The sequence below is a fragment of the Acipenser ruthenus genome, chromosome 4 (assembly GCF_902713425.1).
Source record: "Acipenser ruthenus chromosome 4, fAciRut3.2 maternal haplotype, whole genome shotgun sequence".
NCBI classification, from domain to species: Eukaryota; Metazoa; Chordata; class Actinopteri; order Acipenseriformes; family Acipenseridae; genus Acipenser; species Acipenser ruthenus.
The window spans coordinates 57,163,768-57,179,679 of record NC_081192.1 but is presented as its reverse complement, the minus strand read 5'-3'; the positions used below and the strand labels follow the sequence as shown (position 1 = coordinate 57,179,679).

Sequence of the window (15,912 nt, the reverse complement as noted above, 5' to 3'; positions counted from 1 at the left end):
ACCGGAACTATCCCTTAGCAGTTCATTTTAATGATCATGGCAACAACATTTCTACTTTGAGATTCAATGGAATTGAAAAAGTTAAAATTAATAATAGGAGGAAATACAGATGAGATGGTAAAGAGCAGAGAAACTTATTGGATTTATACCTTACAGACTTTAAAACCCAAAGGCCACAATGATGAATTTGATCTGCGAGCTATGCTGTAAAATATCTTCTTACTGTTTCATTTAATTAAGACCCTATGAAATGTATTTTTAGATTATTTTGTAGCTACACTTTATTGTCTCATAAAGAAACTTTTTCGAATCAACGAATTATAATTTGTAGGCATGTAACTTTTATTTTTAATTGTTACTAATTGGACTAACTGTTACCTTGTAATGTGTGGTAATGTTTTTGAATTTTTACAAATAAGTATTTATACTTATATTTACTAAATAGGCATTTTCCTGGTAATTTCTCATTAAGTTATTACTTTATTATTGCTGATCAGTTAGCAACAGGTGCATGGCTTGGATAACACTTTGTCAATGATATGTTTATTTTACTATTTGCCTTTTGGAAATTGTGTACTTATTAAGCACATCGATTGATTTGTAACACATGTATATCCTCTTAAAAAACGTCATTTGGTTATACTACGATAATTGGAAGCCTGCGACTAGTTTTCATATGGTTAAGTGCCAGTTAACTGTGATTGTTAACGTGTGACACACATGCATGTCCTTTATTAAGATGTGTCTACAGCTTCTACAAGTTGTGCTCTGACAAAGGTCTTACAACCGAAACATTGGCTTCTATAAAAATAATATAGTTATAATAGAATAAAAAGTTATATTTTTCATTGTGACATGCTATGATGAGACTAATCAGGAGTGTAGTTGTTTAATGTATTAAAATATTTCCCATGCAATATATACTGATGGATTTGTACAAACCTAAGGATATATTCCAAAATGAGATGAGGCTTGCCAAATAATTTAGTGAAGTAGCTTAAAATATGTTAAGAAAAATATGTAATAAGTATTGTGATTTCAATCCAAAAGGGGCAGGCAAAATGGTAATACTTTATATTGTGATAATATAAAGAAATAGGTACACCTTGGTGCAATTACAGACATTTAAGTCATATAATATGTTTTACTTAGTGTGCTTATAGATCCCTATATTATTTTTTTGTTTTTATTTCAGTGACATTAAGAAAAATCGATACCATTCATCACCCTTCAATAGAGAAACCCAGTCAGCCCCCTGAGGTTTTCCAGAAGTCTCCCCAGCCCATTGAAATACCCCAGAAACCTCAGTTAGGAGAAAGGCCCCAGTCGGTAGATCTGCCCCCCAAGCCTCTGATTGGAGACTTGCCCCTAAAACCAGGAGAACTTCCCCCAAAACCTCAGCTGTCAGATTTACCCCCTAAGCCCCAGCTTGGAGATTTACCTCCCAAGCCACAGGTCAAGGATCTTCCACCCAAACCTCAGCTTACAGAGGTGCCCCCAAAACCACAATCTGGAGAGAGTTTGCAGAATCCTCCACCACTGGAAGTGGCAGCAAAACCCCAACCTGTAGAAATACCTTCAAATCTGTCTGGGGATGCTGTGCAGAATCAGCCCTCGGAGGATACCAACGGTACAGCCCCTTGTTTAACAGAGATGCCAGTTCCTCTGCCTAGGAAAATAAATGCAGTAAGTAGACTTTTTAAAAAAAAATGTATTTTCACCCTGTTAAGCAGTTTTTATTCAGTTTTAAATGGTATAGAAACACAGCTGTGTGTAACAGCCAAATGCATTACCCAGTCTTTATCAAATTCCAAATGTTGTGTGTTTGGGTTTTCTCAGAATGTAGTCTTCTTACAGCTGCTGTACTGGTTTAAATATTGTAAACACCTTGATATCCACTGTCTCTTTTTTGTTCAGGGAGTTTTTATAAACAAAATTAGACGGCATTAACTGAAAGATAATAATATTGAATTGTATACAGTACAGTGCACACTTAGCAGCCATTAAAGTTCATTATTAAATTGATATAGCAAAATACAGCAGGAACCTCATCAGCACTTTGTTATTTTACTGCCACCAAATAATAGCAGGGGCTGCTAATACAAAAATTACCAAGGCTACATAAAAAATAAAAATGTTTAATAAGGGAACATACTTGTGTACATTTATTGAAAAAAAGTGTTTCAAACATTTCCTTAAACTCAATCATTTGTCATATTTTGTTATTTTTTTAAAACAAGATTCTTTAACCTTTTCTCATTAATCAATTAAGAACATTTCTTAGTATTTGGCATTTTCTGAGTAGAACAAAAAAAGAAAACTTGACAAGGTTACATTTCACATTAAATGCCTTTAATCATTACTAATATTATGATAAATCACTTTGAGCTACCATATTGCAAGAAAGAAAAAAATACTAAGCTATTACTGGACTATTTTTTGTCATATTTCACATAACAATTTGTACTTTTACGAAATAAGATCAATATTAAATACTGTGAAAATAGGGGAGGAAATCTATCACGGTAGAACGGTCTTGCTTGTTTATTTATTTACATTACTAACAAAAATGGCTGGAGGCAAGAATGTTGAAGTTGTGGCAAAAAGCATAAAATGTTAGATACAGTGCCTATAGAAAGTCTACACCCCCTTGAACTTTTTTTCACATTTTGTTGCGTCAGTGCCTCAGAGTTTCATGCATTTATATGAGGATTTTTTGCCACTTATCTACACACCATACTCCACACTGTGAAGGGGATAAAAAGTTTTTATTGAGAAAAAAATTATATATTAAAAATATAAAACTGAAAGATGGATGTCTCCACCCCTCTGAGTTAATACTGGTGGAAGCATCTTTGGCAGCAATTACAGCTGTGAGTCTGTTGGGATAGGTCTCTACCAAATTTGCACACCTAGATTTGGCAATATTTGGCCATTCTTCCTTACAAAACTGTTCAAGCTCTGTCAAGTTCCTTGGGGAGCGTTGATGGACAGCCATCTTTAAGTCATGCCACAAATTTTCGATTGGATTTAGGTCGGGGCCCTGACTGGGCCACTCAAGGACATTTACCTTTTTGTTCCTTAGCCACTCCATTGTAACTTTGGCTGTGTGCTTTGGGTCGTTGTCATGCTGAAAGGTGAACTTCCGTCCCAGTTTCAGCTTTCTTGCAGAGGGCAGCAGGTTTTCCCTCAAGGACTTCTCTTTACTTTGCTCCATTCATTTTCCCTTCTGTCCTGACTAGTTCCCCAGTCCCTGCCAATGAGATACATCCCCATAACATGATGCTGCCACCACCATGCTTCACAGTAGGGGTGGTATTCACAGTAGGGATGGCTACAGAATCTCCTGAGTGTTTTTTTGCATACTTCAAATGGGATTCAAGGTGGGCTTTCTTGAGTAATGGCTTCCTTCTTGCCACCCTACCATACAGGCCAGATTTGTGAATTGCTTGGGATATTGTTGTCACATGCACACTTTTGACCAGTCTTGGCCATAAAAGCCTGTAGCTCTTGCAAAGTTGCCAAGGCAGTGTCTTGGTGGTGCCATACACCTTCCACTTCTTAATAATCGTCTTGACCATGCTCCAAGGGATATTCAAGGATATTCAGGGTATTTTTTTATACCCAATGAAAAAAAAAACTATTTTAATGCATTTTAATTCCAGGCTATAAGGCAACAAAAGGTGAACATTTTGAAAGGGGGTGTAGACTTTCTATAGGCACTGTATATTCGCTCATCAAGTCTTTGAATTAAAGCTGCAACACGAGGTATACAAAACAATGTTGCAGTTCCAGTTTATTTCCAGTAAGTAACGTTGCAAACATACAATGTGTTCGGTTTAACTTTTAGTGAATATATACAAAAGCTGAAACACCAACAAGGTTGGCTTTCTAATAAACTGAAATAATGTATCCATAAACAAAATTGTGAAGCCCATTAGAGGCATTACCATGGGAGACACAATTTAATACAAAGATATGATAGCCACATATATTCTGCTAACTTGACCAACTCAGTGATTCACACTGTGGGGGATGGTATGTGGGGAATGGCTTTTTGTTTTATGAGAATGGATCAACAAGAAACCTGAAGGACTCCGAAGTCATAAGCTGGGTGAGTAAACTGTAAGAGATCAACAACCTTTTAACCCAACTCTTTCAAAAACATATGCACGCATTCGCCAATGCTCTTCTATATATTGTGGGAGCTACCACGCCTCCTTAACTTTGCATTAGCCTATCTGTAATTGTCAAACCTAGACATGCCTAGTGTAGTTTCACTCAAATATATCTTTGATTTGTTTGTATATATTTTTTCTCGAGATAGCAAATCGTGTAGATGACCCTTTTAAATGACCACACATTATTTTACAGCATATGCATGGTGTAAATAAATTAATTCCACTTTTTAAACAGCAGTTAATTTGAGTCGATAAAAGAGAATACAAAGGACATTTATACATAGCTACAGTTTACATAACACTCACTTCAATAAAATAATAGCATGTTGGTATTACAACGACTAAATGTGCATTCAAGTTTGATTTTGTTTGTTTTTGTTTTAACCAAAACTAATAAAGATGTGGATTTAGCAGTTGCACCAACAATAATGCATCAATTTAATATTTATGTGATACTTTTGCTTAAAATATTATATTGATCAGTTAAAATTACAAATGCCAAAAGACGCCAGGCAGCAGAGCAAATGGTAAATATAGGCTTATGGTTTTATGTTCTCACAGGGTAAAACATAAATATCAGTACTTTTATAAAGCCAGTGTACCTCCTCCATAAAACCCGTCATATCTGCTCATTGTAGCAAGGATTTTGAAAAAAATCTTGGGATTATAGTGGAGTCATCATTAAAAGTATCTCACCAATGTGATGAGGCAAATAAAAAGGCAAATAGAATGTCAGGCTATATTGCAAAAGGCATGGAATACAAGTCTAGAGAGTTTATTCTAAGATTATACAATGCCCTAGTTAGACCCCACCTAGAATACTGTGTGCAGTTTTGGTCACTTCACTATGAAAAATACATCATTGCACTTGAGAAGGTACAGAGAAGGATAGCATGACTGATCTCAGGGTTTAATGACATAAGCCAATACAGCAAGTTTCAAAAAGAGGGACTTCCCAATCAGAACGCATTTCACTAAAGAGGGACGACTTCCCAATAAGAACGCATTTCACTAAAGAGGGATGACTTCCCAATCAGAACGCATTTCACTAAAGAGGGACGACTTCCCAATCAGAACGCATTTCACTAAAGAGGGACGACTTCCCAATCAGAACGCATTTCACTAAAGAGGGACGACTTCCCAATCAGAACGCATTTCACTAAAGAGGGGTGACTTCCCAATCAGAACGCATTTCACTAAAGAGGGACGACTTCCCAATCAGAACACATTTCACTAAAGAGGGACGACTTCCCAATCAGAACGCATTTCACTAAAGAGGGACGACTTCCCAATCAGAACGCAATTCACTAAAGAGGGACGACTTCCCAATCAGAACGCATTTCACTAAAGAGGGACGACTTCCCAATCAGAACGCAATTCACTAAAGAGGGACGACTTCCCAATCAGAACGCAATTCACTAAAGAGGGACGACTTCCCAATCAGAACGCAATTCACTAAAGAGGGACGACTTCCCAATCAGAACACATTTCACTAAAGAGGGACGACTTCCCAATCAGAACGCATTTCACTAAAGAGGGACGACTTCCCAATCAGAACGCATTTCACTAAAGAGGGACGACTTCCCAATCAGAATGCATTTCACTAAAGAGGGACGACTTCCCAATCAGAACGCATTTCACTAAAGAGGGACGACTTCCCAATCAGAACGCATTTCACTAAAGAGGGACGACTTCCCAATCAGAACGCATTTCACTAAAGAGGGATGACTTCCCAATCAGAACGCAATTCACTAAAGAGGGACGACTTCCCAATCAGAACGCATTTCACTAAAGCCCCAAGCCATTAGAGATAATTTTATGTGGTGCAACATTTCAGTATCTAAGGTTTCGATTACTTTTGATTCGATTATACCATGGATTCAAAGCGCAGGCATTGTCAGAGCACACACTAAATTGCTTTAATAACCAAAGAATGCTTACCGACCCAAAAGAAAAAAGATATTAGGTGTTGATGAGTTGACAGATCTCTCTGATGACGAACTTCTTCAGACTGATTCTAATAAAGAATCTGAAGTAGATGAATCTGAAGTAGATTAGCGGTTTACAAAATGTACTTGTGTTTGCAAATGCCACTTTGAAATATGATATTGCTGTGCTATGTACCGTTAAAATCAGTTAATATTTGATTGATGATGTCGGTAAAATATTTCAGGGATTTCAGTAAAAATAAATGTTATATTGTCTTATTACATACATTTTATTTGGATGGAAACATAACAACTTATCATATCCTAAATAACAAACAAAAATGTACCATTACTTTTACATGTTTTACAAACAGTTCACCAACCATGTTCACTTTTGTGTAAGTAGAAGGTTTTTTTTGTTTTTTTTTTTTTAGTATTGAGGTATTATTTAGGCTATTGAAAATATTCAGGATGCAACATGTTCCACTGCTGGATACTGACGTCTGAAGGCTACCAGACCACAGATGGAATTCTGAGCAAACCGCATTATTCATGAAATATTGAGGAAAGCATTTGTATTCATTTGCAACAAAAACTAATGCTGCATAAAAATATTAAAAAAAACAAACAGAAAAACATCAATTTTCTAATAGCAATAAGAGGGATTTATTGAAAATGTTTCAGTAGCATCAGCCAATCAACTTTAAGGTCTGGCGGGCTTCTATCAGATGGTAGATGCTTCAGTTTGCGTCACTTGCTGGTGAACAGATGTGTTTCAGTTTAAGTCCTTGAAATTCTAATTTCTAGCCATGTAGCATCCTCTGTCATTCAAAACATGCAATGCCCGGTAAAACAAATTGCACATCGCAGCAAACTCAAATGTGCTGCAAACTCTGCCGGAGGATTTTGTGTCACTAAAATCAATGGCACAAATACAGGTAAAAGGGGGTTAACAGTAGTGTCTTGCAATATAGGTGACTAATAGGGAAAAATGCAACTTGATCATTTTAGATATGTGGTCCTTCTGTAGGTATGAATGCTAAAAACAGCGTAGTAATATTTGCTGTCTTCGCAGGGGAAAACCAAGGTGCGGCGAGTCAAAACGATTTATGACTGCCAAGCTGACAACGATGATGAGTTGACATTTGTGGAGGGTGAGGTGATTATTGTTACTGGTGAAGAGGATCAAGAGTGGTGGGTGAGTGTCCCTGTGAAGCTTTTAACGTTTATCTGAAATAATATCACAATTTCAATAAAAAGGATTGTAGGGATTAGACATCTGAAGCAGTAAACAACCTCTGTTGTATTTAGGTCAGTTGACATTTCTCTTGAAGTTCATCACATTTTCACAAGTTGTATTTGAAGTTTACTGGCTACTGGTGTAGTATGGTAAAAATGGCATTTATTGTATTGTATTATTTTGAAGCAAGTGCAAAAGATGGGTACCTATAAGGTGGCAAAAGGGAGACATTTAGATTTTATGGTAAACAACCATTACTGGAATTATATTTCTGGATACCCACAGGTAATGATATTCATTTCTGGATTCCCACAGGGTCATTATGGCAACATCTAGATTTTTTCCCCCATTAACAATATTTTATGCAAATGCTATGTTGTCACGGATAGAGAATGTTACATTGAAAAAAATATATACTTATATGTAATCTTCATTTACATACATAAGTTCTAGGGGTGGACCGGTGTAACATTTCCATGGTATGATATCCGTCAAAAGAAAAAAAAAAAAACATGGTAAACTTAATATCAACATATAAATCATGGCGGTTCAAAATGAGAACTTACTCAAAATGGAAAAATACTTTAAAAATGTCCAGAGATGATAATCAAAGAGAAGGAGATGTGATACCCGTAGACTCTTGGACTGCAGTCCGGTAGGCCAGGACCAGGGGCAAGTACTGATCCCAGTCACATTGGTGCTGGGAGGTCCATATAGCAAGCTAGGTGGCAAGTGTCTGGTTAAACTGCTCCACCAATCCGTTACTCTGCGGGTGAAGCGGTTTTGTTCGAGTTCCCTATCAAGTACGAAATGTCACCATTGCCTAATGCGGTATTTATCCCTAAAGACTCTGTAACCGGAATAGATATAACAAAGACTGCTCGTCAGAGCCTGTGACGCAGTCATGCCCGCCCCCGAGGACATATATAGACTGCACTCACAGATCTCATCATCATTTCTCCTTTCATCTGACCTGAGACGAGAGAGACTGCAAACAGATAAGTATCAAATATACTTATAGCTACTTATTCACTTGTGTAATTACACTATGCGATTTATTGTTACGTGCTTATAGTAATTGCAGTCAGCACACGGATATCCGTTACACAGATACACGTCAGTCGCGTTTTACTGCCCTTGTATTAAGAATAAAATCAATTCCCATTTGTAGAAGGGTGGTGGGTAATTCACTGACACAAGGGAGACAAAAGTGAACTTGAAACACCGCACAGGTGCCCAGTTTTATTAATGGTGGGTAGTTCCACTTTTCAGCCCGCAGAGGGCGCTGTTGACCATGGTCTGCCTACCAACGATAGTAGACAGAACCACAGTAATACCAGAGCTGGTACAGAATACAGGTGCAGGCGCACTCACAGGTGCGCAACAAAAAAATATACAAAAGGCGAAAGAAAAAAAGGAAAATAAAACACAGTAATCAAAACTACAAATAAAAGGTGCTGCACTCGGCAGCTTCACCCCGACTGTCGCTACACGCACGGCCCGGGTCTCCGTCCTACTCTCACCGCTCCCTCAACCTGCTAAAAATACTTATGGGGTCTGCCCACGGTTTTACCCGCTACCACTATTCTCTTTTTTTGTGTTCTTTTTCCTTTTTGGGATTTTCCTTCCCGGCCGTGTCTCACCCTCTCTCCCACCTCTCTGTGTCACTGCCATGACCAACAAGCGGATATTGAACAGCTGCTGCCCTCTTCCTGCAGCACTTTGAATACACCGGAAGAGTCAGCACAGGTCTCCCCCTGCTACACCACTATATATATTTAACAGATTAATGCACTTACCCGTCACATGGGATTTCCCAAACATCACCAGTTTTCTGATACAAAGCTCATCTCTTCAATGTTACAATTAATTTAATTATCAGTTTTTTCTTACATGTGCAAATCGGTCTGTCAGTATTGAGCATTTAACGCTTCCTCCAGTTATCACCTGATGAAAATGCAGCCAAAACAAAGTGAACAAGACAAGCTAGGGTAATGTAACAGTTAATCATTAAACAGTTTTAGATACTGTGATTGCTTTTGTGCATTTTCATTTGCAAGTGAACTGTGACATTAGGGCCTTATCAAGCACTATATTCTGCAATTTTGAATACTGACTTTGGATACTGTTTTAATTCTGGAAACTGTGTTTGTTTTTTGTTTGTTTTTTAATCTTTTGCTAAATTGCATTACCTTTTATGTTGTACGCAGTTCTGTGCATGGGTAACATTTTAATTTCATTTTGCTGTTGGGTCATTAATGAGGAATTTTACATAATGCTACTAAAGGTACCAGATTTAAAAGTATGTAGTGTATTACAGTCCACATGTTGTCTCTTTTGGCAAGTGATATTTTCAGAATCAAATTGTTCTGAATTGTAGTACAGTACCAACAAAACCAACTACAGTGCATCTAAATGGAAGCCTACTTTCAACTGTGTATTTTTGACATTTATCTTTTTTGTGTTCCCTGAAAAAACAGACAAGTGTTTGTCTTTTACTGCTGTGTTATTCCCCCAACTTGTGCGCTAACAAATTTCAATGAAAGAATCAATGAAAGACCCCTCTGGATGAAAAACTAAACTAACAGGAGGACCGTCTTCAAATAGTTAAACATTCGAGACCCTGCTGAATCAAATCTTCCATGAACGATCTACCATCATCATGAGCCATCTCTTGTGATATGTCAGATATAAGAAAAAAATAAGAAAGAAAACGGCAGCCTTGCCAAAGAAAAGACAAATACGTGCTACAATATATGTCTCCCTGTACAGTTCCTCAAATCCAAGTCATATTTTCTATTTTTGTACGAATTGTGTGTGTGTGTGTGTGCAGAGCAGGGGGTTGTTTGGGTGGTAGGGGGCTGGTTACAATGTGCTCACCTACATACACGTCAAATCAGATGAAATAATCAGATATGCATCACACTCGTTTAACCGGCACTGAAGTGCGAATTTTATAGTGTCGGATATGTGAGATAGGGTCGGGCCGTAGTTTTCGTTAGTCCCACAGCGGCCTTGTGCCCCGCGTGAAGCCGACGGCTCTGTCGCCCCTTCCCCTGGATCAAACAACTTTCAGTCGACTACTTGTGTTATCAGACTGATAGCTTCGTTTGAAGTTTAAAAATAAAATGTAGTTTTTTGTTATGGAAATTATGAATTAACTTTAACCGAATTGTTAGTGTGTTGTGTGAGATTTTGTTTCTTTTTATTTTTTTTTCAGAAATACGAAGGACCGAGACGCGCACTTTGGGTTAAGCTGCTTGCAGCCTTCCCCACAGTGTCATGTTGCCACTTTAGTTCTGTTTGCAGAATCAGTTTTTGGACTATTGGTTAGTAAGAAGCTGCTTGATGCGATTCTGGGATCAATAAGCTACTAACAACCAAACGAGCAAGATGGGCTGAATGGCCTCCTCTCGTTTGTAAACATTCTTATGTTCTATATAAGCGGACATCCCTATATATTGCTTCTTGGGTAACTGTAGGTCCAGGCCTGCTCCCGTTCCTGCCGGTACTTTGTACTACGAACGAGGTTACCTTTTCCGATTCAGTAGCAGTCGCTGGGCTTAGCTTTGCTTCGGGTCCGACTGTTCGCAGTCCTTCCCACAGTGTTTCGTTGCCGCTCTGGTGTTCTGTTTGCAGTGCCATTGCGAAAGCTGTCAAGGCCTGACAGCAGGCTTCCTCTAGTCTTTGGACTGTGTTGGCTTGCCATAAGCTATATAGGTGGGCAATCCATATATATTTCTTGTTCAGTAACTGTAGGTCACAGACCTACCCCGTCCCCAGCGAGCGAGGTTACTGCACCGGTACTGTACTGTGTGTACCGTGCCATGGGCACCACGTCTTGTGCACCGTACGGTGCATGCCGTACTGTACTGTACCCGGGTTTAAAAGGCATGTCGTATGCAGGCTAAAATAATTGAATCTATTCAGTCTTGAACAAAGAAGACTAGGTGGTGATCTGATTCAAGCATTCAAAATCCTAAAAGGTATATATAGACAATGTCAACCCAGGGGACTTTTTTGACCTGAAAAAAGAAACAAGGACCAGGGGTCACAAATGGAGATTAGATAAAGGGGCATTCAGAACAGAAAATAGGAGGCACTTTTTTACACAGAGAATTGTGAGGGTCTGGAACCAACTCCCCAGTAATGTTGTTGAAGCTGACACCCTGGGATCATTCAAGAAGCTGCTTGATGAGATTCTGGGATTAATAAGCTACTAACAACCAAACGAGCAAGATGGGCTGAATGACCTCCTCTCGTTTGTAAACTTTCTTATGTTCTTATGTACCGTGGTACCGTGTAGGGATGGGAATTTTAAACATTTAAACGTATAAACTCTAAAGAAGTGGTAAAACGTTTAATAATATGCTAGACTTATAACTAGTCAAGTGATAAATGTCACCAAATGCATATTTTTCTATGCATTCATTTGAGTAATTTATCATCATTAGTCCGTCGCGTATGAGACTGCTCTAGTGCCACAGTAGAGCGGATATTATAAAAAGGAAGGGGTTTGGCAATTGCCTCCAAGTAGCTTTTTTAATTGGTGCAAACAGAAAGATTGACAGTGTGGCAGGTTTTATTCTCGGTCGATCTGGCGCTCACTTTATGCACTGTGTGTGTTGATGCCTGTAGTAGGTGTGGTATGGTATCAATTCGACGGCGGAATTAAATAATGTTAATGACAAGCGTTTATATTAGTAAGCAAACATTATATGAATTAAATATATTACTTTATTGTGTGTTAATTTGGCAAGTACTGATTAGAGGAGAAACCTCAAAATGGAGTGAGGTAACCAGTGGTGTACCACATGGATCAGTATTAGGTCCTCTGCTATTCCTAATCTTCATTAATGATTTAGATTCTGGTATAGTAAGCAAACTTGTTAAATTTGCAGACAACACAAAAATAGGAGGAGTAGCAAACACTGTTGCAGCAGCAATGGTCATTCAAAATGATCTAGACAGCATTCAGAACTGGGCAGACACATGACAAATGACATTTAATAGAGAAAAGTGTTGCATGCAGGCAATAAAAATGTGCATTATAAATATCATATGGGAGACACTGAAATTGAAGAAGGGATCTATGAAAAAGACCCAGGAGTTTATGTTGACTCAGAAATGTCTTCATCTAGACAATGTGAGGAAGCTATAAGAAAGGCCAACAAGATGCTTGGATATATTGTGAGAAGTGTTGAATTTAAATCAAGGGAAGTAATGTTAAAACTTTACAATGCGTTAGTAAGACCTCACCTAGAATATTGTGTTCAGTTCTGGTCACCTTGTTTCAAAAAGGATATTGCTGCTCTAGAAAGAGTGCAAAGAAGAGCAACCAGAATTATCCCAGGTTTAAAATGCATGTTGTATGCAGACAGGCTAAAAGAATTGAATCTATTCAGTCTTGAACAAAGAAGACCACGCAGTGATCTGATTCAAGCATTCAAAATCCTAAAAGGTATAGACATTGTCGACCCAGGGGACTTTTTTGACCTGAAAAAAGAAACAAGGACCAGAGGTCACAAATGGAGGTTAGATAAAGGGGCATTCAGAACAGAAAATAGGAGGCACTTTTTTACACAGAGAATTGTGAGGGTCTGGAACCAACTCCCCAGAAATGTTGTTGAAGCTGACACCCTGGGATCCTTCAAGAAGCAGCTTGATGAGATTCTGGGATAAATAAGCTACTAGCAACCAACGATATATACACACACTGTGAATACATTAAAAAAAAAAAAAGAAAATTAAAAGAAATACCTCATTTGCGTGAAGAAATTCTTGGTTTGCTAATCTGTTGCACAAGGCGCTTGTAATGTGGTTGAAAGGACATGGTGGCAATCCTGATACAATCTGTCGCATCCCAGGCGATTCCGCAGTTTGTTTTTAACCACATTCATCACGGAAAACGTAGCTTCACATAAGTATGTGTTTGGGAACATACAAAGTATTTTTATGCTTGAAGATGCCAAACACGGGTACTTCTCTCTTGGAACCTGCAGCCTAAAGTCCACACTTTTGTTGCTGAATTTGTAGCACTGTTGCAAAGAAAGATCATATTGAAACTCTAACAGCTCTAACTGCACAGCTGCCTTGTCAGAATAAAACAGCTTCAGACTGGAAACTGTTTCTCTCACATTCTGTTGGAAAGGCGCATCCAAAAATGTGAAAGCTGATTCAAACTGCAAAATGTCAGTGAAGCGACTATCAGATTTCTTCTCCAGCTCGGTTATATGCTCCGTGTACACATTGGTGGGAAACTGTTCTTTTAAATCCCGATTTTCACTTGTTACACACAACAGCTGGGGGAAATGTGTGAAGTCTTTGTTGTGCACACCAACTTTAAAAAATTGTAGTTTTGCTTTAAATGTTTTTACAGCAGAAAGCATTTCCATTGGGGTTTTGTCCTTTCCCTGCAGAGTAAGATTCAAGGCGTTGAAGTGAACAGTTACATCAGTAATGAAAGCTAAATCCAAGACGAACACAGCTTCCCCCAGCATATGTTCAGGCCTTCCCTTGCTCTCCAAAACCCTCCGAATATATGGAAGAAGATCCAGAAATCTCACAAATAACCTGCCTCTTGAAAGACCAGGTCTGCATAGTGAGTTTTGTATTCCTCAATGAATGATTGGAACTGCCGGTGATTGAGAGCAAGTTCTTCCTCAAAAGTACCAATAACATGTTCTGTACAATGTGGATATCTTATCCAAACTGCAAGTTCAGCAACATCCCTGATGTCTGTGCTTTCGTCAAGCTGCAAGCTGAAGCACTCTGTTTGTAACAGGTTTGTCTTCAGTTGATGAAAACAGTCTTTCTCCAACATCTCTACACAGCGAGCAATTGTATCATCAGAGAGTTGCAATGACTTTATTTTATTTATTATTTCAGTTCTGTTCTTGAACCCGTCATATAAAGATTGCAGAAAGCATTCTTTGACCATTTCTCCATATTTAAACGCTTTTTTCCTTCTGGCAAGTACCCATGCAATTCGGAATGATGCCTCGGTGACCACTTTGGCCTGGCTCTCGGTTCCCTTTCAAGTCGAAAATAACCATCAAGGTATGGGATATTGCCGTCAGGCAGTAGGGATTGGCTGAGCTTTATAGCAAAGCTGCCGATAGGCCTCTGCGTGAGCTGCCGTGTAAGCCCGCCCCCTTGGAAGCTTACTATATGCAGTGCGCACTCATTTCCTCTTTTGTCTTCAGCATCAGTAGTGGTAGGTCAATAGAGCTTAAAGACTGATTGTACTCACTAAGCTTAGGCTTGAGAAGCTGGTTATTGCCCCTTCTCCGAGTTTATTTCAGTTACACTTTTCTGAGTAATTATTATTATTGTGTTTTAAGGATTATATAATTGTATTTTTACATATTTCTATATTTCCTTCACGCTTTGCTTCTGCATCACGTTTTGTTTAATTTCGTGGTCTTTGTCTTTCCTGTGTTTATTAATAATTATTTTATAATTATTATTTGTGTTTTGGGGTTTTTTGTAAATAAAAATTATATATCTTGTGTATATATATTTATGTAGGACGCGCGTTGTGTTGGCCTTTGGCCACGTGTGCATCTGCAGCCTCGGTCTTGCCTCTGGCTAGACCACGTGTGTGTGAGCCTGCACTGCAGTATCCCATATATTACCACTGCGGTGTGTTCTATCTTACCGTGTGGTAGCTGTACTGTGCCCCAGTCACCAATCACTATATATAGTGTTGCTGCAGCGTCCCCAAAAAAAAAAAATAATAATTTTTTCCCTTTTCACTATTGAGGAAGACGACCACCAAGCACATATTCCCTTAGGCACCTAAGGTAAGTATTGCACAGCACCAGACACCGTACCAGCACTAACATCTCCGCTCTGCGGGTCAGCTGACGCTTAGGTGTCTCGTGCTAGCGTCTTTACGCTTGGTACTCCGGTGCTCAGCGCTCTGGTGCGTGGTGTAGCGCTTCCGCGCTTGGTGCTTAGTGCTTCAGAGCTTGGGACTTGGTGCTTCAGCGCTCGAGGCTCGACGCTTCGGTGCTCGACGCTTCGGTGCTCGACGCTTCGGCGCTCGATGCGTCGACGCTCGGTGCTCGACGCTCCGTGCTCGATGCGTCGACGCTTTGGCGCTCGGCGCATGCACCTTCGGTGCTCAGCGCTCGACGCTTGGTGCTCGACGCTTCGGCGCTCAGTGCTTGATGCTTCGGCGCTCCATGCTCAGTGCTCGATGCTTCGGCGCTCGACGCTCGGTGCTTCGGCGCTCGGTGCACGCAACCTCGACATTCGGTACTCGTTGCGTCGACGCTCGGTGCACGCGCCTCAATGTTCGATGCTTACACTCGACGTTCAGTGCGCTTCAGCGCTCGGTGTCTCAGCGTGTCTGGGTTCCACCGTTGCGTCACATGCCAGGCAAGTTGCTGGCGAACGATCCCCACGAGGACTGCGTGGCGTGCCTGGGACCAGAGCACGCTGCTTCTGCCTTAGCGGACAGGTCGTTCTGCGCATTGTGCGCCAATTTTCAGCCGCGCACTCTTCGCCAGAAGGCAAGGAAAGCGTTTGGGGGTCATTCCCCCTCCTCAGGGTCATC

The 15,912-nt window shown here is 39.6% G+C and overlaps 1 protein-coding gene across 4 annotated transcripts in view; it reads left to right on the top strand.

Moving 5' to 3' along the window:
• The window catches only part of LOC117400265 (arf-GAP with SH3 domain, ANK repeat and PH domain-containing protein 1-like), a 311,371-nt gene that overhangs the window by 268,413 nt on the left and 27,046 nt on the right, over positions 1–15,912 (top strand). For all 4 annotated transcript variants that reach the window (XM_059022596.1, XM_059022595.1, XM_059022593.1 and 1 more), the window contains 2 exons: positions 1,196–1,686; positions 7,185–7,307. In XM_059022596.1, the coding sequence (XP_058878579.1) occupies positions 1,196–1,686; positions 7,185–7,307 (614 nt within the window). The remainder of the gene's footprint in view (positions 1–1,195; positions 1,687–7,184; positions 7,308–15,912) is intronic.